This window comes from Lucilia cuprina, chromosome 6 (assembly GCF_022045245.1).
Source record: "Lucilia cuprina isolate Lc7/37 chromosome 6, ASM2204524v1, whole genome shotgun sequence".
Taxonomy (NCBI): Eukaryota; Metazoa; Arthropoda; class Insecta; order Diptera; family Calliphoridae; genus Lucilia; species Lucilia cuprina.
Genome location: NC_060954.1, coordinates 17,305,406 through 17,330,879, shown reverse-complemented (window position 1 = coordinate 17,330,879; position 25,474 = coordinate 17,305,406). Strand labels below are relative to the sequence as shown.

Genomic DNA, 25,474 nt, shown 5'->3' with positions numbered 1-25,474 from the left:
TATACTCATTCAAATATCCACACGCCCAAAGTTTTCAGTTCCCTTTTTGTTATTAGTAAGATGGGCTACCTGCATTGTTCGATTGTGGTAAGATAACTGCAATCTCTTGTTCCATATCAGTGAACAGAACCAACTCCGCATACTTCTAAATGTTATCAGTTTCTCCACTGTATTCACATACGAATTCCATATGATCAAATACTTGATCTTTATGATCGCCTAATATATGAATTGCTTGCGAATAACCACCTGCAGAGATAGGACTTACGCAGATAAACAAGGGTCCAAAAGTCCTAACTCCAAAAACTTAAATATGGTATCGGTTTTCTACAGGAATTACGTGTCAATTCCTAAAATATCCATTAGTTTTAGTTCTCCACTGAAGTACTGTCTTTCCCGAAATCAAAATTTTTTGTACTTTTCACTATAATTTTCGATTTCCAGAGAAAGTGTCTTTTCCATATGATCTAGGACTTCAATACGTTCAAATACTTGATCTTTATGCTCGTCTAATATATGAATTGCTTTTTATATGAATATCCACCTGCAGAGATAGGACTTTCGCAGACAAACAAAGGTCCAATAGACCCAACTCCAAAAACTTTAGAATGTTATCGGTTTTCTACAGGAATCACATGTCAATTCCAAAAATATCAATTAATTTCGGTTCTCCACCGAAGTGCTGTATTTTTCCCCATTATCACTTTGTCCTTTCCAAAAACACAAATTCCTATGTACTTTTCACCATATTTTCGGATTTCCTGAGAAAGTGGCTTTTCAATAAGATCTAGGACTTCAAAACGTTCTAATACTTGATCTTTATGATCGCCTAATATATGAATTGCTTTATATATCAATATCCACCTGCAGAGATTGGACGCAGACAAACACAGGTCCAAGAGACCCAACTCCAAAAACTTCAGAATGGTATCGGTTTCTCACAGAAATCATGTGTCAATTCCTGAAATATCTATTAGTTTCGGTTCTCCACCGAAGAACTGTCTTTTTCCCCATCATCACTTTGTCTTTTCCTAAATCACAAATTCCTACTTTTCACTATATTTTCGGATTTCCTGAGAAAATGGCTTTTCAATAAGATCTAGGACTTCAAAACGTTCTAATACTTGATCTTTATGATCGCCTAATATATGAATTGCTTTATATACGAATATCCACCTTCAGAAATAGGACGCAGACAAACAAAAGTCCAAGAGACCCCACTCCAAAAACTTCAGAATGGTATCGGTTTTCCACAGGTATCTTATGTATTTCAATTCCAAAAATATCCGTTAGTTTTAGTTCTCCACTGAAGTACTGTCTTTTTCCCCACTATCACTTTGTCTTTCCCGAAATCACAAATTTGTTTGTACTCTTCACTATATTTTCGGATTTCTAGAGAAAGAGTCTTTTCCATAAGATCTAGGACTTCAATACGTTCAAATACTTGATCTTTATGCTCGTCTAATATATTTGCTTTTTATACGAATATCCATCTTCAGAGATAGGACTTACGCAGACAAATAAAGGTTCAATAGACCCAACTCCAAAAACTTCAGAATGGTATCAGTTTTCCACAGGAATCACGTGCCAATTCCTAATATATCCATTAGTATCGGTTCTCCACCGAAGTACTGTCTTTTTCTCCATAATCACTTTGTCTTTTCTAAAATCACAAATTCCTATGTACTTTTCACCATATTTTCGGATTTCCTGAGAAAGTGGCTTTTGAGTAAGATCTAGGACTTCAAAACGTTCTAATACTTGATCTTTATGATCGCCTAATATATGAATTGCTTTATATACGAATATCCACCTTCAGAGATAGGACTTAGGCATACAAACACAGGTCCAAGAGACCCAACTCCAAAAACTTCAGAATGGTATCGGTTTCCCACAGGAATCTTATGTATGTCAATTCCAAAAATATCCGTATAGTTTCGGTTCTGCACCGAAGAACTGTCATTTTCCCCATTATCACTTTGTCTTTCCCGAAATCATAAATTTGTTTGTACTCTTCACTATATTTTCGGATTTCATGAGAAAGTGGCTTTTCCATACCAGAAATGTTAACGAATTTCTTATTGACATCTTAGCCAGAGTGGCAAAAGGTCAATTTCTCACGATCATACAAACGAAGGATTAGGATTCTATGATCGAGAGAAGTAAATCTTTTAAAACTCTGGCTAAGATGGCTGTCACAAATTCTTTAACATTTATGGTATGGGAGAGACACATTCTCAGGAAATCCTAAAATATAGTGAAAAGTTTAAAAAAATTTGTGATTTTTAATAATATGGAAAGCACTTTTTGGTCACCTTTGACCTCAGCTGTAACTGGGTCCATCTGCTTTTCATATGTAAACAGATATCACTGTGATATCGTACTTTAGGGAGGAATAATTTTCACACAAGGAGTTACACGATAACCCCACATTTGTGTTTTACTTCATTTGTAGCTTAGACTGTCTCTTCTATATAAATATGAACAGATATCACTGTTATTATGCTCGATATCAGATTAAGACTTAAGTTCACTAACTTCAAAGAGAAACAGGTTTTACTAGACAATCCCATAAGATCATACATAGACAGATCTGTAAATACCTCTGGTATAAGTCCATCTAAGCAAAAATTCTTTATTCAACTGAATTTGTTCGGGGTTTGGAAACTTTATCGAAGGATTTACCAACTACAACCTCATCTCATAAATGTTATAAATTCAACTTGAATTTCTTTGATACACCAGCAAAGTTAAATTTAATTTTAAATTATAATCCCTACTTAAAAAAATCCGATTCGTAAAATAACTTAAATGTAATTTATTATAATAAAACTATTGTGCTGGTACATATATAGGATTCGCCGTAAACGTATACGAAGTTGTACGAAAGTGTCGTAGTCATCTGCTCAAATCTTCTTTTACATCTGATAAATGTTTAAGTTTTTTTTTTTTTTGTATGTTGTACTCTTTCTACTATATTCTTAACTCCCAAAATCTGTATATTCTTTTAAATTTTTTACGTTTTGTGCCTTGTAACGAATGAAAAATAATTCCTCAATTCGTTACTCTTCATTGCCCGTAAAGGAATGAAAGAAATAAATTTCACATACACACAGCAGTCAGTCGTTGCTTTACAATGTATAGGATGCCTCTATATAGGCAACCATCATTATTGCTCATATATAGTAGTGTAGAGAATTCCTTTGCCCAACTATGTACATATGTACGTGTGTATGTAACAATTTTACAAAGAGTTGAATGATGCTGTTGGCTGTGATGTGTTGTGATGTAAATTGTTTTCCACTATCATTCATTTGTAAAGTACATTTAGCTGTAACTGTGGCTGCTGTCAAGCATTTCAGCTGATGATCACAGTGCAACGACTAGGATGACGACTAACTAACAACATTTAATCGTATAAAATGTTTATTGTGTACGTGCTATTCAATTCGTTACTAACCATGGAAAAGGAACAAAAAAACGAAAAAAAGAATTGTATATTATAATGATACTTTCGTTTCGCTTGGTATTGAATGTGAAAAAGAAACCTTTTGCAACTGCCGCATCACATCAAGTACTTCACACTGACACTCTGTTCTTTTTTTATGTTTTCCTCTTTTACGTTTTGGGGATACAAATATTCGTATCTTAAGGAATGATTAGATGTGGCTTGCAATTAATATGGTGTGCTATACTGTGCTGTACCATAATAGTTGAGAAATGTGCCTTTAAAGTCCAAATTTAATTATGGTTATATGGTCTGATGTGATGAAAATTAGAAAATTATATTATTCTTATTTGGAAATTAACGATTTCCTATGATGTCAACAAGTCATTGCGTGAGATAATTTTTATTTTTCTTATAGAAATCTTTTGCTGCAAGCATCATGGATGGCCAAATCCATAATCAGCAAATCTTAAAATTATAGCAATGTATACTGTGCTCTAGTCGTTTTCAGATATTAGAATCCTTGACCACAAGGTCGAAGTCTTACTTGTTCACTTTTTGGTCCAACGATTGCTAGAAGATTTAATTTTCCTTTTAATATCAAAAAAATAAACAATCAAGAAATTTATTTTCAACTAGAAGAGATCTAGAACGGAACTAGAACTAAACTAGAATTGAACTAGAACAGAACTAGTGTAGAACTAGAACAAAACAGGAACAGAACTAGAGCAGAAGTAGAACAGAAGTAGAACAGAACTAGAACAGAACTAGAACAGAACTAAAACAGAAGTAGAACTAGAACAGAACTAGAACAGAACTAGAACAGAACTAGAACAGAACTAGAACAGAACTAGAACAGAACTAGAACAGAACTAGAACAGAACTAGAACAGAACTAGAACAGAACTAGAACAGAACTAGAACAGAACTAGAACAGAACTAGAACAGAACTAGAACAGAACTAGAACAGAACTAGAACAGAACTAGAACAGAACTAGAACAGAACCAGAGCAGAACTAGAACATAACTAGAACAGAACTAAAATAGAACTAGAATAGAACTAGAACAGAACTAGAACAAAACTAGAACAGAACTAGAACAGAACTAGAACAGAACTAGAACAGAACTAGAACAGAACTAGAACAGAACTAGAACAGAACTAGAACAGAACTAGAACAGAACTAGAACAGAACTAGAACAGAACTAGAACAGAACTAGAACAGAACTAGAACAGAACTAGAACAGAACTAGAACAGAACTAGAACAGAACTAGAATAGAACTAGAACAGAACTATAACAGAAAAATCACAGAGCTAGAGCAGAACTAGAGCAGAACTAGAACAGAACTAGAACATAACTAGAAAATAACTAGAACAGAACTAGAACAGAACAAGTACAGAACTAGAACAGAATTAGAACAGAACTAGAACTAGAACTAGAACTAGAACAGAACTAGAACTAGAACAGAACTAGAGCAGAACTAGAACAGAACTAGAACAGAACTAGAACAGAACTAGAAAAGGACTAGAACAGAAAAATAACAGAACTAGAACAGAATTAGAACAGAACTAGAATAGAACTAAAACAGAACTAGAAAAGAACTAGAAAAGAACTAGAAAAGAACTAGAACAGAACTAGAACAGAACTAGAACGGAACTAGAACAGAACTAGAAAAGGACTAGAACAGAAAAATAACAGAACTAGAACAGAATTAGAACAGAACAGAACAAGTACAGAACTAGAACAGAATTAGAACAGAACTAGAACAGAACTAGAACTAGAACAGAACTAGAGCAGAACTAAAATAGAACTAGAATAGAACTAGAACAGAACTAGAACAGAACTAGAACAGAACAAGTACAGAACTAGAACAGAATTAGAACAGAACTAGAACTAGAACAGAACTAGAACTAGAACAGAACTAGAGCAGAACTAGAACAGAACTAGAACAGAACTAGAAAAGGACTAGAACAGAAAAATAACAGAACTAGAACAGAATTAGAACAGAACTAGAACAGAACTAAAACAGAACTAGAAAAGAACTAGAACAGAACTAGAACAAATGTCATATCTTTAAAATTAATTTGAGATCAATTTAGTAATTAATTTGAACACCAATTCACACGTGATCTTCAACTACTTAAAGTATATGCACATAAGCCTTGACTAAGTAAAACATCGTATCTTTAACATTTATTGATCCAATTCGAGATCATACTAATACGATAAGTTGTAATCGAAATATATTTTAAGATCATCGCCAATTAATTATTAAACTTTTTACAAGTCTCTATAAAAAAAACTTATTACAATGTAAGACAAAATAAAAATTCCTTTTAAAAATAAAAATAATAACAAACTTATAAGATTACAAAGATCTTATAGATATTTTTGGCAAATATACAAATAAATAACAAAATTCATAAAGTATTCCTAAGATATTTATAACATTTTTTTTTTAATTTTTCTGTTAAATTTAATTTTAAACATTAATCACTTTTTATAAGATCTCGCTAAAAACGAACAAAAACTTAAATATAATAAGAGAAGTGAGAATAAAAAATTCACACCAAAACTAAAAGAAAAAACTAGTTACTGCCACGAGAGTATTTTGGCCATTTAATACAAACGAGTAAAGTTTATATTCTTTATCATGATCGTATGGTCGTATCCAATTAAAATAACCCTTAAATGGACGCTTGCAATGGTGAAAAACTAAATATGGCTCAAATTGTATAAAATAAAATAAAATAAAATATAAAATATATGTGTATGTATAGTATATAAAAATAATAACGACAACAACAGAGGGTATTAAAAAATACAACAACAAAAATCAAGAAGTGATGCCGTGAGGTGTCAAAAACGCAATTGTTATAATTTAACGTCCTTAACTCTTAACAGCCGAATGAATTAACAAACCAACCAACATTCATTTGTTCAAAAGTTTTTTGTTGTTTTGTTTTTATGGATGATCATCGTCGTCATCATTATTATGATCGTTAAAATGATAATGATGTTGTTACTTGAATTTTTACGAATATAATAAATGGGGGCATTATTGTACCCATTTGGAAATTTAAATCTAAAAACGTTTAAATACTCTTGCGAACTTCACTAATATGAGAAAGCAGATACATTTTAATTATGAAAACTTACGGTAACGCTTACTTATGGATCAGATCCTTGAACTTTCTAATATCTTACCTCCAGCAAAAATCAATTAATTTCCTACTGGGCATTAGCAGTAATATTTATTTTAAAATACGAAAAACAAAAACCTTAAAAAAATAAAAACTAAATATTTATTACACTTTGTTTTCCAACATTTAAGCTTTTATTCTTCTTGTGTAGGTCGTTGGAATTATGCACTAAAAGCGAAAGATGTATCAGTCGACCAGGCCAACTAACAAAAGTTTCAACCATCATTATACCCACTAAAGAACCAGAAATTTTATATACAATAGCAAAAAAACAACGAAACGAACTGCAACTATAGAGAAACAGCACAGCAAAAGGAAGAATGAAGAAGGTAAAACAACAACAATAATATGTATTTGTTGGTTACTTAATATTTGGTCAGGTTTGAGTTTGAGCTGTGAAAACGAGGTCCGGTGGTCTGCGATAAAGTTTTTCAAAAAACCAATTGGTTTAGAATAATGATACAATCCTACACCAGAATAGTTACTTGTATCCCAAAGAGGGACTAGATATTTGTTAACAAAAAAGTTGCGATTGTAGATTTCTCTGATCTAAATATTACTCCTAAGTTTTATTGATCAAATTCGAGATCGATGTACCTTACTTTCTAAGAAACTATGATTTGACGTAAATGTCACTTCATACCGCCAAGTTGTATGCTAAATACTCATACAATTTAATTGTGTTAGATAAAATTTGATATCAGATCAGTTACCAATTAAATAAAATTCTTAAAGAACCACCTATCGGCTGCCAACTTCGCCCCTTTCCATAAAGTTGTGAGGAGAACATTCATAACTATTGCAAACGCATTGAATCATCATTTATTTGTCAATTTTGAGATCAATTGGAAGCAGATCAGCGTTGGTCTTTATTGGTCAAATTCGGTATCAGAAAGATTACTCGGTGACTTGTTTTGACAGCAAAAGTTCGAATTTAAACTGTTGAATATATCTTATTTCGAAAGCTTTTTCGTTTGAAGAGAAATGTGGAGAACACCCCTGTTATCGTGAATCTATCTTCACTATCCCTAAAGTTTTTTTCGACTTAGTTCATGTATACTTTCATTCTCCAATATTTCTGGATCAAATTCATTATCGTTTCGGAAAAATAAACTAAGAAAATCCTTAAAGGATCGTTCTAACTTTCGTCAACTAAAACCCTCTAAAAATATATATATCGACTACCAGCTTCCGTAAAGTTATTAGCAAAACATTCATGCTAATTTGTAAACATGAAATCATCAAAATTTATTGAATAAATTCAACATTAATGGAGCACATATCTGCTAAGATCTTTAATTATTATTCAAATTCCAGATCAGTTCTTTAAAGAACCGCGTAAATATCGTTTTCAATCTTGAAGTTTTATACTATCAATGCAAATGTTTGTTTTCAAAATTTTCTAGATCAAAATCAATATCACTTTACAAAATAAACCTTCAAAACCCTTAAAGGAACGTCCTATCCTCCGTCAACTCAAAACCTACGAAAACATTATATCGGCTACCAGCTTCCGTAAAGTTATAAACAAAAGATTCATATTAACTTGAAAACATAGAATCTTCAAAATGTATTGATCAAATTCGACACAAATCAGCTGTGATCGTTTATAATAACTCAAATTCAAGATCATTTCTTTGTAGGGCCCCTTGATTTAAAATTTATATATTTTTTTTATGTTCATTCTATTATTTCTAGGTCAAATTTAAGATCACTTCTTTGTCGCTTACTTACCGAAGCGATCTTGAACCTTTAAAAGAATTATCACCTATATACTCGAAGTTTAACTTTTTATTAATTGCTCAAATTCCAGATCAGTTTGCTCAAATTTGAGATCAGTTTAGAACAAGTGGCCAACGCTTTCACATTTTTGCAAACTTTATTTCTCCATTTCTAGATCAAATTCGTGATGTCTTCGGCAAACAAGATCTCAAAATACTTAAATAAAATACGAGGTCAGTCTATAAACATGAGTATACCAATGGAACGCCAGATTCGTCCTGATTTTTCAAATTATAAGAACAGTGTTCATACTCTTTAACTGCTCTGATTTAATCTTTTAATCTCTAACATTCGTTGACAGAATGCAAAACTCAAGGACATCAGCCGTCTTCTCCTCTATAAATATTTTTTTAACGTTTTATTGGTACTATTAAATCTGCCTTATTCTAAAGGCCTTGTGTTTACTCTCTGATGAGAACAAAATTTATTGAAAGATCCTCGTCCTAGCGGGTTGGTAGATCGGCTCTACGAAGCCTTGTTGTAGATTGGCACTGTGTGAGATGTCTTGCAAGCGGATTAGGATGGGTTTTATAATTTTGCAATATATTTTTCCCGGATTTTCAAAAATTTATCGTTTACTAGTGGTACTTCTAAATCCCTGACGCCCCCGTCATGATCCTAAGAATTTTAGATTATGCTCTGTGTATAGTGTATATATAATAGTGGTATTGCTGGCGTTGCCCCACAATTGGATACCATATGTCCAAATTGGTTTTAAGATGGTTTTATACAGGATGACTTTATTGTCTCCTCTATATGTAAAAGTAAAATTTAAGATCAGAGAGGTAAAACCGTTCTTCTAAACAACGTCTTGCAGGTCTTCAAAGTATATTAGACAAATTCTAGATAAGTTTGGTCAGAAGTCGCTCCCTTAGTATATACGAATATCCATGATCTATTGGACAAATTCGACATCACTTCAATCGGAAGTTGTATGCAAATCTTTGCTTCTGGTAGTGCAAATATGAAATCTGGTGGCATGACCATCTGAGTCCATGGACGTCATGACACACCAAAAAGTGTCAAAAATTCCATGGACATTGTGATACTTTAAAAAAAGATATGTATAAGAAAATTTGTTAGAATTTAGAAGAGAGAATCATTTATCCATTGGTGTATGTTGCATTTTGGATTCCTTTAAAAGAAGTATCCTTGATAGCGGGACTTAGGCCGGGCGCAGCAATTTTAAATACTGGGGTATTTTGTATACCCTCTTCGCTAAATTAAGCTTTTTTGATAAATGAAATCTTTTAAACCCATGAACTTTATGTAATTTTTCTCATAGACATAGTGACACTTTTGGAATTGTCATAACGTCCATGGACACGATGACAATATGTCACTGTCCATTATGACACTCCATCTCAAATTATTATCATTAGTGATTCAGTTCGTGATCAGGAGGCATAAAAAGTTACAACTTATCCAAGAGCAAAATCTGTATGACATAGACAATTACAGTGACATTATTTGGGATAATAGGCTTAAAACGATCATTATACGATACAGCCAAACACATGTGTTTATATATATCCAGATACCGGCATATTAATGACCATTGATAACTGGATCTTCGCTTTATAACGAATCTTGTCGTACTCGGGCAAAGATTCTCAACTTAAGCAATGACTATAGACATCTGGATTTTCTGCATAAATCGTTTAATTTGCAATATTCTTGAGAGTTACGTTACTGTCACCCCGATTGCCAATTAACTTTTCACGTTTCACTTTTTTGTTTACTAACTTTTTGGTCTTGAAAAAAATTCCCCTGTTGTAAAAATAATTGATGGAATTTTGTAAACATTGAACAGCTGTTGTATACAAGATCAACTATTGTGAATGAATTGTTCACAACAAGTTCACGATAGCAATTTTCCCTTCGAAATGAAAATTTCAAGGGAATAAAATTTTTACTTCTATTGGCGATTGGAGTGTATAACTATTACACTAAAAAATATATGAAATAATTATTAAAAAATCTAAACATTTTCTTTTCCCAAACCTTTCAAACCAACCTCGTTAGTATTGTTTTGATGTCGGTGTATTTCATTTAATTTTTGTTTTTTTTTTTTTTTTTTTTGGTGTCTTATTGGGATCTGTGCAATGATCAAGCAAAAGTGAGAAATTTTCACGCCAACACTAACACCAATTCTTAAGGAACACAAAAACAACATCAATAACGTTTGGGTATTCTAAAATTCTAAAGGTAAAGCAACAGGCTACAATTTAAGCCAAAGCCAGTGAAAGAGGAAAAATGAAACAAAAGACTTGAAATAAAAATAAAAAAACACAAAACCATTGAAACTCTTTAAGAAACCAAAAATTCCACCAACACAAACAGAAAAACGAACATCATCAGCAATAGAAATTTATATAAAAAGAATAAACAATTCAACCTTAAATCTTACCAAAAAAAAAATCCACAAAAAATAGCAGCAACCAACAAATGAACGTTTTATACAAGACCAGGAACAAAACAATTGAATTCAATTTCAAAAGAATTATTTTTCTCGCTTATTTTGTTGTTGCTGTTGTTGTACTGTTGTACCCACTTTTGAAGGTGTCAAGAAAACGTACAGATTGTTTTGGGTTTTTTTTTGCTATATGAGTTGGTGTTTCTTAAGGTTCTGTAAGATTGTACTTTTTATAAGAGGCTTTTGTGCTTATTTAAAATTGTTGTTTTTTTTTTTTTGAATTTTTTCTTTATTTTTTTTATTCATACCCAAAGGAATCGAAGGTTTTGTTTGAAGGTTTGTGCTATGAAGAAAAATAATAATAATACTAAGCAAGACGAATCGAAAAACTGGATTTCTTTTTTAGAGTTTTTTTTGTCGCTTAGAATGTGCAACGAATTGATTTTATTTAGGGCTTCATTGGTTTCTTAAAGATGTGGTCAATAACAGGCTTAATGTATAGCTCTACCACAAAATTAACTGACATGTTTCATTAATAGACATGATTGCGGGAAAAAAATTATGTTTAAGTAAATTTCCGGAGATAAATTTAAGTTTAGTATTAATAGATCAACAATTTTGTTTAAATGGGTCGTTTCTGTTGATCCTGATGATCAATATGAGAACAATAGGTTGACCTAAGGTTTCTCAGACTATTTTAGAACGAATATTTCACCGATTCAAAGTAAGCGTTTTTGCATTATGTTTATAGTGGAACATCAGAGTTCAGTCCCTTCTCTAGAGCATTTGTCCTTCATATTTCATGGCTCAAAGTAATATGAACAACATTTTGCGCCACAATTTAAGTCTCTGCTCTCACTACTTGTGGAAACTTCAAATCTTAGAAATTTATTGGTCAAACTGGAAATATTTTCCATCGAATTCTGAATATTTCATGGTTATGGTAGGATTTTAGAGTTCCATCTAATTTTCTTGGTATTTATCATTCATGTTCCCTCACCCAACCCGAGGATTATGAATACTCTCGAGAGATACAATGTAAACTTCTACCGTAAACTTCTACTGAAAACTTCTAATCTCCAACATTTACTGATCAAATTCGAAATATGTTTTATAAAAACTATTTTAGGACAAATATTTCACCGACTCAAGGTAAGCGCTTTTGTATTATGTTTATAGTGGAACATCAGAGTTCAGTACCTTCTCTAGAGCATTTGTCCCTCATGTTTCATGGCTCAAAGTAATATGAACAATATTTTGCAACACAATTTTAACTCTCTGCTCTCACTACTTGTGGAAACTTCAAATCTTAAAAATTTATTGGTCAAATTGGAAATATTTTTCATCGAATTCTGAATAGTTCATGGTTATGGTAGGATTTTAGAGTTCCATCTAATTTTCTTGGTATTTATCATTCATGTTCCCTTACCCAACCCGAGGATTATGAACACTCTATAGAGATACAATTTCTTCTTCAATGTAAACTTCTACTGAAAACTTCTACGGAAAACATCTATTCTCCAACATTTACTGATCAAATTCGAAAAACACTATTTTAAGATACGGTAGTTCTTCGTTTCTTTTGATCCGGAGATCAATATGAGAACTAAGATTTCTCAGTCGGCACTCTTTATGAACGGATATTTCACCGATTCAAAGTAAGAGCATTTGGAATACGGTTATAGTAAAACATCAGAGTTCAGTCCTTTCTCCGGAGCATTTGTCCTTCATGTTTCAGGGGTCAAAGTAATATGAACAATCTTTTGCGACACAATCTGGAATCTGTCACACTACTTGTGGAAACTTCGAATTTTTAACATTTATTGGTCCAATTCGAAATATTTTCCATCGAATTCTAAATATTTCATAGTTATGGTGAAATTTTCGAGTTCCGTTTTATTTTCTAGGTATTTGTCATTCATGTTCCTTCATCCAGTCAGAGGATTATGAAGACTTTCTAGAGACACAATTTGAATTTCTACTCTAATCTAAAACATTTACTGATCAAATTTAAAATATGTTTTTTTTAAAGATACGGATGATCGTCGTTTCTGTTGGTCCTAAGATCAATATGAGAACAAAAGTTAGAACTAAGGTTTCTTAGACGGCACTCGTTAAGAACGGATATTTCACAGATTCAAAGTAAGAGCATTTGGAATATGGTTACAGTAGAACATCAGAGTTCAGCTCCTTTTTTGGACCATTTGGCTTTCATGTTTAATCAAAGAAATATGAACAATCATTGGCGCCACAATTATAACTCTCATCTCTCACTACTTGTGAGAATCTTAAATTCGAAATATTTTTCATCGAATTCTGAATATTTTATGGTTGAGGTAGGATTTTAGAGTTTCATGTTCCTTTACCCAGGCCCAGGATTATGAATACTTCGAATCTCCAACATTTACTGATAAAATTCGAAATACGGGTAATAGTATCACAATGTAACGCCTCAACTGTAAACTTTTGTGTTATTGAAATAATGTGTTAATGCCCTAAGAAACATGTCGATCTTTGCTAAACTTCCGAGATGCAAAAACATCATCCGTTTCCGTTTACAATCACGGAGATGAGATGGCCTTTGTTGAGTTGACAACAGCTTCTAGAGACGTAACCGGTAGTCCGAAGTATGAATTCGTTAAATAAGCCGCAGACTTTGTTCAGAGAGCACACTGTTGTAAATCTGGTATGAACAGAGTTTTCCCTAAACATACCTGGACATGGAAATTTAATGGCGTCATCATCTTTCAAACTCAGCACACTTCTTATTCATTGGACACACTCGTTATATGTATATGCGCTGGCAAAATCCGTATACTCCTTCATTCATCGTACCATCTATAACAACACATTTCCAACGCTCTCATCGGCAAGAGCATATCCGGAAATATAGACTTTGCCGTGCATCAGACTTTTAACCTCAACTTACTCTTTTCGTAAAATTGGTTTTAACCAAAACCACCGTGGTTCCCGAAGGAACGTTAACCAACTGACAACCCGTGGTACCAGATTATATTTTTCTATGGTTCGATCGCGTGTTAAATCATTCTAAGGAATGTTCGAGGATTGAAGTCTCATTAGTTTATATGATGAAGGTGCCAGAAGTCTTTCACATTCATTCACAAAGAGTTTTCTTTCCAAATTTCCCATTACATGTTCCAACTAATGGCGTTGTTCAAAGTGTAACCATAGCAACAAGTCCACGAACCTACATCTACGCTACAAACATTCTCCAGAGAAGTTTTTTTTGCCTGATCTTCTTAGTTCCTCTTAGTGATCTTGATCGCTTTTTTTCTCTCTTTAAGGAGGAGAGGAATGTCAATATAAGTTTCCACATCACTTCAGGTCATTTGACTCCTAGATAACGAAGACAACACCGCTCTTTGCCTCTACTGTTTCTTTGAAAATTCTTGCTTGGAACTGCAGGATATAGAGTGCAAAATAGAATATATTTTCCCTTTGGGATAGACGTGTGTGTGTATATACCACACATACCTATATACATATGTAAAAGTGTGATATTCATACGTGTAGGCATTGTTCTCGTGTTGCAGCATTCATTGGTATTTCTTCCTCTGGTTCATAACAATGCTACATACAGACATACATATAGTCATGCATATATCAAAACATATACTATTTCCTATACTTGTATAAAGGACTTTTAAAAGAACTCTTAAGAAGTAGAAACAGAAAAAAAAAAGAAACACATATAAACGAACTGCTTGGTTAAGGCGTTAACTTGTCTCTTAAAGAGGGAACATTATGCTGTCAAAATTTTAACACTTTTAAACTGTTATTAAAACCTTTTAAGATTAGATACATAACGACATACATATAAACATAAATAAATTTATACCGAGACAAAAATTCAACAAAATATGCAGACAACAGTAGAAGCTTAAACTCTATAAAGAATTTAGAATTCAGGCGAGTTGAAGTTTAAATTAAATACAAATGAATTCAAGGTAAAAATGTGAAATAAAAATGCGAATTAAAAAAGAAATAACAATTGTATCTTAGTTTTAGTTGCTACCTTATGGTTTTCAATCTTAAATGAGTACAGCAGAGATGAATATATAAATTGTGACAGCTGAAATTGTAGCAAGATCTAAAACAGTGCAAAACTTTAAACTTGTTTTCAAGTTGAAGACAAATTAATGCAATTCGTTCATACTTTTTTTTTAATTTAATGACATGGATAAACTAAACTACAATGAATTATAAATTATTCATGACGAATGTGGAAGATCTTAAAAGCCAACACTAAAACAAAAAACGTTTGTAGGATGTCATGTTCAAGTAAGAAAGAAATTACAAGATGTAACGGAAACGTAACGAATGACTTCAAAATTAAAATCTGATAAAAATTTTATAAAAAAATAAATTAAATTTATGGAAATTGATAAAATTTTAGGAGAGAACATTTAAAGAGTAAAGAATTTAAATCATAAATTAAGTTTGATCCATTGAAGTTGAAGATCAGAGAAGAGAATTCTTAACAAATTTGAGAACTAAAGGAATTGTGGCATCAAACTGTTTTCACAACGTGTTCCCATTACAAGTTGACTGGAAATTTGGTTGCCCCGATAAGCTAGATTTTAGTTTGCTATCCCATTCATATGGTTGCCGGTTCGATTTCTACCAGAGACTCTGGACTGCTTTACTACAACGATCTTGAAGTATATGTCGTTCAGATACAAATAGAGGATATATAGTTTACCACTCATCCTACTTATATATTTCTACTTTTAGCTACGTTGTTGTCGTTTAACCTAAATCGAGGGAGTTTAATTATCCACAAAGTCTAAAGTTATCGAAATCCACGTAATTAAAGAGGAAATATCTGATAGATCGTGTAATACTAGAATAGTCAAAAATGAAGCGTAATTGTTCATATTGCGAGACAACTGCAGCAAAAAAGTTCAATAGCTTCCCATTCGCTCTCACTATGATAAGTTCTACAGCATTCAATATATAGAAGATCAAAACTCTTACCATGATCATTTATTATATTAAGTCCTTTCAAAATAGCTATTCTCAGCTGTAGTTGCACCGCAAAATCTTCGATAATTCCGCATCTCGTCAAGAGACATCCGTTTCTCCTGAAACAGTAGTTTCCCTCGAAGGGAAAATTGCTATCGTGAACCTTGTTGTAAACAATTCATTCACAATAGTTGATTTTATAAGGAACAGCTGTGGCAACTGATTTATCCTTTCATATTGACTTATTAAGAAACAGAGAGTCGAAATAGATCTATTGTTGATTTAAGATGCAATTCAATAATTCTTTTTAGGTTTTGGGAAAGGCCTTTCCTCTTTTGGGGATAATATGATTTATATAGAAGTAAAATTTTTGTTTCCTTGAAATTTTCATTTACCTCGAAGAAAAAAATTGCTATCGTAAACTTGTTTTGAACAATTCATTCACAATAGTTGATTTTGTATGCAACAGCTGTTCAATGTTTACAAAATTCCATCAACAAATTTCACAACAGGCGAATTTTTTTCACGACAAAAAAGTTAATGAACGAAAAAAGTGAAAAAGGAATATAATTCACGAGAAATGTTGATTGGTGATAGGGGTGATTAAATTTCTTTTGATAGGAATATTTCAATCTGAAAAGAAAACTTATTGACTCATTTCTTTAATAAGTCCATCACTTTTGCTAAAGAGTAATGGCGAAGCGGTACCCTGTGTCAAGAATACATATAATACTAATCAAGACAGACCTAGTATACATATTTCAGTGAACAAGGGAGTAATACTATCTGCATTATGTGGGATGTCAGCTGGTTGTTGAAATTAAGTTTTTGCTCCATTGCAAATGTGCAGTATCAATCAATGTCAACCGATTTATTTTATTCACTTTTTAAGAAGTGGAAATATATCTAATATTGTGGTAAGGTAAGGTAAGGTAATTCGAAAGAGATGTTTTGTTTAATCATTCGTTTCATTGCGAGAGTTCTTTCCTCCTTCACGAATGATTCTAGTCACTGTTTGCTATCAAAATAATGCATGTTTTATAAAAAAAGAAGAAGACATTTATAAATGTAATAAGAAAATTGATGAAAACTCAAATTTAAAACATAAAAATATATTGTGAAGATAAATCAAACACTTTAATGTTTATTTTAATAAAAATTGTATTAATTTTTTGCACCAGCTATTTACACATTTCTTGCTCAGTTTAAACCAACTCCATTGTGCGCTTAAACTGGCAAACAAAACTGGCAGATTGTTTATTCAAAAACAACTTTCGAGGATTAATTTTAATTAAATCCCTAATCCTTTACCTAAAGATTGAACCTAAGTATACTTGATTTATGATTCATATATAAAGCAAATCTCAAAACAGCCCGAATATATCTCAAACAACAATGGATTAATCATCCATATCGCCAATAGAAGTAAAATGTTTATTTCCTTGAAATTTTTATTCCTCCTGAATGTAAAATTGCTATTGTGATCGTGCTGTAATTAATTCATTCACAATAGTTGATTGTGTGTGCAACAGCTGGTTAATGTTTATGAAATTCCAACAAAAAATTTCGAAACAAAGTCACATCAAAAAAGTGAAATGGAATCTATTTCCCGTGGAAAGTTTAAGTTGAATATAAGCTGTTGCTCTATTACAAACTCAGTTTATAAGGAACTCCATTCGAAAACCATTGCTGTAATAATGTTATTCTAAAATAAATGTGCAACTTAACTAATACTCCTGAGGGTATTGATACATATACAAAATTCTCTTTAAATAACTTATAATTGTTCAATTCACAATCGATGTTGTAGCGTTGTATGTCAGCAGCTGCTACAATAGTCATAACAATGTTGTTGGTATTTTCTCTGCAAAAGCTCTATACAACTCATACGACAATTTTTCATATGTTTTTCAAATATTGTAAGAAATTTTAGTGTTGCCAATTGTTTATTTCAACTTATAAACAAAAATTCAAACGAATTTAGCATAATAACAACGATGAAGTAAGTGGTAACAATAAACTGTTTACTAAAACAAAAAATAACAAAATTTTATTAAAAAGTGTTTATTTATTATGCTATATATACACGGTTGTTAGATCTTACAACATTGGCTTAAAAAATGTCTAATAATACTGTCAACTTACAAATTTTGTCTTGCAATATTTTCGGTAATGCTTTTTCTGACAACGTTGAAAAAGAAAAATTTAAAGTTCAGACGATTAGTAGACATTTTCTGAACATTTTACTGACAAAGTTGTAAAATCTAACAACCGTGTATTACGGCTTTTAGTTAAAAATGTGGAATAAATAAAATAAAAGAATTGAAAATTCAAAGAAATTTATTTCGTGATCTTTTCACAATTACTGTTACTACACTTTAGTAGGTATAATATACAACTTGATTGTGAATTGAACAAATATTCTTAAAATTGTTTACGTCTAAATTTATAACTAGGAAAAAAACTCCACTCTTTGGAAATTCCCTATTTATAAAAAAATATTGTAAGAACTTTAATAGAAATATAATTATAGAAAAAAATTGCAATACATTAAATAAAACCTATGAAATCATCGTGATTTAACAAGAATTAATAAAAATAACAATTATCGATAATTGCCAGTAAAAATTTAATATCAGAAACATACAACTACTATAGGTACTACCCCTTTATAAAAATTTAATAAAAACAGAAAAAAGCACATATTGTAGATAATAAAATTTGATAAAAAAATTATATGTTTCAATGTAAAAATAAAATATGAAATGTATAGAGAAGAAAACAACTTACCTCGTTGCACAAATAATTATTGACAGCAACTATAAAAAAATAGTTTTGTTGTTTATATTTGTTGATTTTTCTTGTTGTTATTGTTGCTGTTGTCGTAGTTTAATGTGACAAATAGTCAACCAACCTTAGAGAGAAAAAAACAAAACAAAACAAAAACCGAGAAAATAAACAAAAACAATTAACTAAATGTAGTAGTAGTCTTGTTGTTCTTGTTTTTTTTTTGGTTCATACTAGCAATTGCCGTAGTTGTTGTTGTTGTTGTACTACACCACCATCACAGTCTGTATGTCTAGGTTTGAATATTTATTTATTTATGTATTTATTTGTTTATCTTTATGACCCGCTCCACTTGCTGCGCCGCTGTTAGAAAAATATATATTTTTTTATTTATGTTCAATTCATATCGTATACACACACAAATGTTTGTGATTTTTCTTTCTTTTATTTTCTTTTGCTAAACATTTTCTTCTAAACATTAGTTAATAGATTTTAGCAGATTTTCTTTTTTATGCTCTCTTTACTTATACATTTAAATGTTGTTTTTGTTCTAACATAATTATTGACTAATTGTCACATTGATGTTTTCTTTGCGGGTAGAGCAGAAAGTACTAGGAAAAACAAAGCAAAAAAACCTAACAACAACGAACTGTGAAATAGAAATATAAAATAAAACATAAAGGAAAATAAGATCAACGTCACTTGAATTTAATATGTCATAGATAAGTATATGTATGTAAATACATACATACATATGTATGTACATGGTGTGTCAGGGTTGCAAAATGTAAAATGTGCAAAAAATTGTGTACTTTTTAGTACAAATTTTTAGACTGAGTGCAAAAGTAATAAACGACAACGAATTGAATTATTTATATCGAGGGAGCGAATTCAAAAGTTTAAAATGTATTTTTGTTATTGATCTTTTATAGCGACTGCATATTTCGAAAAATATTTTATCTTTAGTATTTAAATATAATGGAGAAATTCTAAGTCAACATTTAAAAGCCTAAATCTTAAGCCTGTGAATTTCAAATTTAAAAATGTTATCAGCCTGTGATATTAAGGATATAGTATGGATATACATCTCGTCTTTTATAAACTTGACTCGATGTAAAGAGGATCTATACTATTTATGCAAACATAGGGACTATATTGCAACTACAGCATACTATTTTGTTATCTTCGACAAATCATTCTCAGTTTTACTTAGAGTTCTAGGTCAAAGGACACGGGGATATAACTGGCAATACTACTGCTGACATTTTGGCAAAAGCCGGGACGAGGATGTCCATACTGGATATAGACCAGTTCTGTGGTGTCCCCTTAACTGTCATCAAGAAACAAATACTTGATTATTGCTTTAGATCAGCTCAGGAATGGTGATCTCAGGAGCACACTTGCTCGATCGCTAGGCTACTGTGGCCTCGTATGGATTCTCACAAAACATCCTACATTATAGGGCTAAATAGAATATATCTCAGCACTCTGTTATCGGTTCTTACCGGTCATTCAAAGTTTGGAAACATGCTAGACGTATTGGTATTCCATATAATGACTTTTGTAGGAGCTGTCAAAATGAAGAAGAGGAGCAAACAATTACCCATCTTCTGTGTAACTGTCCGACCCTGGAATCGTTCCGTCATCAGGAGCTGGTCTCCTCTCACTTTTCTGATCTATTAGATGTTTTTGTCGACTTTTCGACTTTTGCATTTAGTTATAAGTCGACTTTTTGCATTTTATGAAAAGTTGATTTTGCGACTTTTCTATTTAATTAAAAGTGGCCTTTTCGACTTAAAGTATTTAATAAATAAATAGTCTATTTTCCACTTTTTCCGATTTTTCGACTTCTCGAGTTTTTTCGACATTTTCCGACTATTTCCGACTTTCAGACTGTTTTCGACTATTTTTCCAGATTTTCCGTCTATATTAGAGTTTTTTACTTTTTTCACTTTTTTTTTATTTTCGATTTTTTTCTACTTTTTCGAGTTTACGATTTTTTCCGACTTTTCCACTTTTTAAGACTTTTCGACTTTATTCGACTTTTTGTTTTTTTTCGACTTGTCGCCTTTTAGATTTTTATTTATAAAGTCGATTTTTTTACTTTTTCACAGACGATAGTCGACTTATCGACATTTTTGGACTTTATTCGACAAGAAGTCAATTGTTCGATTATTCGAAAGTCGATTTAAAGAACCCTAGTTTACTTATATCGCTTTCAAATTAGCATAAACTTTTAGGGTCAATTTTTAGGTAAATGATTAGGGATTAAATTAAAATTGATCCTTGAAAGTTGTTTTTGAATATACAATCACCTTATATTGTATGACCTGGTTCACACTAGGAAACTTTTTTTGGGAAACTTTGATTTTTGTGTGTGAGAGAAAGAAATATCAAACATCTCTTTCTCTCACACACAAAATCAAAAGTTTCTTAACAAAAGTTTCCTAGTGTGAACCAGGTCTATGTTAGTTTAAGCGCTCAATGTAGATGGTTTAAACTTGAGCAAGAAATACAAAAGTGTAAACAGCTGACGCCAAACAAATTAATACAATTTTTAATTAAATAAACATTAAAATGTTTGATTCATCGATTAGTATATACATATACTGGGGACTCCACAAAAATTTTTTTGTTTTAAATTAAGGTTCCTCTATTATTTTATTAACCCTGTTATGTCCCAAAAAATCGGTATTTCTGTTACTGAAATATCAATGAGCCGGTCAAGACAGCTGACTGATGCGCTGTTATAGAACAGGACAGTAACATAGAAGGAGACTTGAGTGTAATGATCTAATTTAGATACAATCTACCATAATATAAAGCCTGAATTAACGTCTTTGAAAACATGGGTCTTGCAAAAGAGATGAAACGGTGTAAGACATACTTCACTCCATCTAATCTTCCTACTATTTACACCACTTATATCCGACCGAAAAAGGGAATACAACTCTCATGTATGGGCTGGAGATTCAAAGTCTATTTTGGAGCTAATCGACCGCGTACAGGAGAGTGCGAAGGTACTTATCGGTGTCAGTAGCGTATCCAACTCTATTGATTTACTGGAGCACCGTCGCAATGTTGGGTGTATTTCACTTTTATATCGATACTACAATGGAATGTGTTCCTTTGATATTAGAGAACTTGGTCCCGATAACCGTATATTCTTGCGTAACACACGACTTTCTTCAAGAACACACCCATTTGTGTTAGATTGGCCAGTGGACCGCACAACACATTACAAGGAAAATTCATTCTTCAACTGCACTGTCCGTATGTGGAATAAACTTCCTGCAGAGGTATTCCCTGCCACTTTCGATATAAGAAGATTTAAATTAAATGTCCACAAACACTACTCCCTCTATCCTACTTCTCACAACCATTTTCCTAGTTCCAACACAATGCTTGGCATAGATAGGGGTCATACCGTGAGTTCTGATCCAATTAAAAAAAGGAGAGAAGAAAATGATATTAGAACATATCGCCCTATCTCTTAAAGACCGCGGAGATCGAAATGACATCAACATTAGGATTAAAAGGACGTCAACATGATGAATGCAAAGAAATCTAGAGTTGGAGGGATATATGTACATGAATAATAGAGGTGATTTTGAGTGCTGATTTTACGAAATCCATCAACTCGAAGGGACTTTATATTAGTAAAAAACTGTAATCTAAATACATCAAAAGGAATATTACGGGGTTCCAGAGTAAAAATTATTTATATAAATATGTTTTCTTAAATCCAATAGTTACAAACTTTTTAACCAATACAAGATCTTTATAGGTAATTTTTAAATATTGAACCAGGAAGTGATTGTACTTTTAATATTACATTGTACCAAAAATAAAATTACAATAATGTACTTACTTTTTCGGCCCTAAGGGCAAGTTGGCAAGAACAGCACCATACAATGAAATTTTCAATAGGAAAAATCACTCACACGTACGTGTTAAACACTCAATCACACACACGTACAACGGTTTTTTTATTTCTTTATTTACATGTTCATTTCCATAGCATGGATAAATCAAATAAATAATAAGAAAAGATTTAAATTAAAGGGTGTTTACAAAATTTCAAATGTTGATGATGCTTTTTTATATTTGTTTTTATGTATTTTTTTCTTTTAATATTTTCCTTTTAGGAGTTTTTCTTACACACACACGACACACAGAAAAAAAACTAAAGACGAAAATAAAATTAAAGAAAGACCATTAAAACTACGTATAAAAATAACAAAACACGAAGTTAAGAAAATGAAGGAATAATAATAATAAAAAAAGATTTACTTTAATTTGGGCTGGTAGACTGATGTTTTTTTTTTCTTTATTTTATATTGAATATATTAAAATATTATTTAATTATTAGTTAAATGCACATTTTTCTTATTTATCACACAAATATTTACTTCACAATTCGTTCATTTGCCACAAATTTCATTAATATATTTTTTTTAACTATTGCATTTTATTGTCTTGAAAAACTTTTTGTGTTTCTTTTTAATTTTGTTTTAATTTCTTGTTTTTCTTTGGATTTTATTGTTATTCATAACATTTTGCCAGTAGTAGTAGTTTATTTATTAACTTTCTTTAATTATTTTTACAGTTTAATTAATATTTTCTAAGCAGATTTCTGTTTTAATTGAATAAAAAATCTTTTATAAATTGTCACAACCCGCCGCGTTATACACATAAACTTGCGATTATGAGCACAAATTAAACACGAATGAAGAATGTAAAAGAAAATACGAAAAAACAATAAAAACTGTTCTCTTTTATTTAGACAGCGTTGCTATTTTAGGTATTAAGTACTAGCTGACAGGGATGTACACATTATATCATTGAATTTTACTTGTTGGACTGATATGGTGCTGCATGTATAAATTATAAAATTAAATTGGTCAACTAATTAACTATCTTATTAACTTACTAACAAACAAACAAAGTAACTATCATACTAACTAACGAACGAACTAACTGACTAACAAACTAAATAACAAACTAACTAACTAACGAACTAAGTGACTAACAAACTAACTAAGTAAATAAGTAACTAACTATTTAACTAAATAACTAACTAACTAAACAACTAGCTGCATGTATAAATTATAAAATTAAATTCAATGAAAGTGGCTCTTCGATTGGTTAGTAGTTATTGGTTAAACTAATTAACTATCTTACTAACTTACTAGCAAACAAACTACCTACCTACCTACCTAGCTAACTAACTAACTAACTAACTAACTAACTAACTAACTAACTAACTAACTAACTAACTAACTAACTAACTAACTAACTAACTAACTAACTAACTAACTAACTAACCAACTAACTAAGTAAATAAGTAACTAACTATCTAACCAACTGACTAACTAACTAACTAACTGACTGACTAACTAATTAACTAAGAAACTAACTTTCTATCCATCTATCTATCTATCTATCTATCTATCTATCTATCTATCTATCTATCTATCTATCTATCTATCTATCTATCTATCTATCTATCTATCTATCTATCTATCTATCTATCTATCTATCTATCTATCTATCTATCTATCTATCTATCTATCTATCTATCTATCTATCTATCTATCTATCTATCTATCTATCTATCTATCTATCTATCTATCTATCTATCTAACAACTTATTTTCATACCTTTTACCTAAATAATTCAAAATTCTAACGAAGTATTTCTCAGTTTTAACGGAAATTTTTATATTTAATAAAATTAACAGCTGATTGAACAACAAACACTACCTTATGTAAACTCGCCTTGTGTTTTATTGTTTATTTTTAATGTTATTGTTGTAAAATGCCGGCGTTTGTGTGTATTATTATTGTTATTTTTTCATCTGCATTGTTCATCATTCAACAATAGCAAATCATTGTGAAATTCTCTACTATTTGATTTATTTAAACGCGAATTTTGGAATAATATCGAAGTACATACATATAAATTATATAAAATATGACTATTTTGCGTCAAATCAATCATTTTGGCAGTAAAATACTACACAATTTTACCACAAATGGACTGAAAATAAACGCAACTTCTGAAGCAGCTAGAAAATCTCTATGGGGTTATGTAGCCATTGCATTTAACCGGGTTGATACCGATCGTTTGCTACAGGTAGGACCTGATCGTCTGTGCGCCGAGTGGCTTATCAAAAATGGTGGTGCTGTACGCACAGTGGAGTTACCCAGCAGACCGCATCAAAATTACAATACACTGCCACCGGAAAATAATCGTTTCAAAATCAAAGTAGTCGATGCTAGCGGCTCTTCGATCATGAAAATTGGTTTGGAACATTTTAAGGGCTGTAATCATATTGACACCGTTATATTGCATGAATGTAAACATTTGGAATCGGATGGTTTACAGGGATTATTGCATTTAAAGGAAACTCTAAAGGTATTGCAGGTGTCGGCTTGTGATAACATTAGTGATGAGGGTCTTATGGTTATTGGAGAATTGACAAATTTGGAATTGTTAAAGATATTTGAAATGCGTTATGTCAAGGATTTGAAAAAGGTTGAGCAGAATTTAAAGGCAAAATTACCCAATTGCATTATGGAAATTAAGTAAAAATGGAGTGGACGAAAACGAAAAAGTTATATATTCGAAAATGTTTTATTTATTGACGATGTAGGTTCACAATTGTGCTTGATAAAAATCATAAATTGAATGTGACCAAAAAAGTTATTTATTCAGAAATGTTGTATATATTAAAACTTATTTATTGACGTTTATGGAAAGCTTGTTTCGTGGAAGGTGTATGTGTGTAGTTTTGTGAGTGAATGTTAAAGTGTCTTAAAGGAGTAAAAGTGTTACTCTTAATAACATA

General features: G+C 31.4%; 1 protein-coding gene and 1 long non-coding RNA gene across 2 annotated transcripts in view; one reads left to right on the top strand and one right to left on the bottom strand.

Annotated features, from left to right (window-relative positions):
• LOC111675942 overlaps positions 1–22,790 on the bottom strand; it is a 56,018-nt gene extending 33,228 nt beyond the window's left edge. Inside the window, exon 1 of the long non-coding RNA XR_006941490.1 lies at positions 22,493–22,790. This is a non-coding gene — a long non-coding RNA (uncharacterized LOC111675942). The remainder of the gene's footprint in view (positions 1–22,492) is intronic.
• Positions 22,791–24,450: 1,660 nt separating this feature from the next.
• LOC111688344 (ATP synthase subunit s, mitochondrial) lies at positions 24,451–25,379 on the top strand. Its single transcript, XM_023450834.2, has one exon. It carries the CDS (start codon positions 24,598–24,600, stop codon positions 25,213–25,215), a length of 618 nt encoding a protein of 205 aa, XP_023306602.2. The 5' UTR covers positions 24,451–24,597; the 3' UTR covers positions 25,216–25,379.
• Positions 25,380–25,474: the final 95 nt, after the last annotated feature.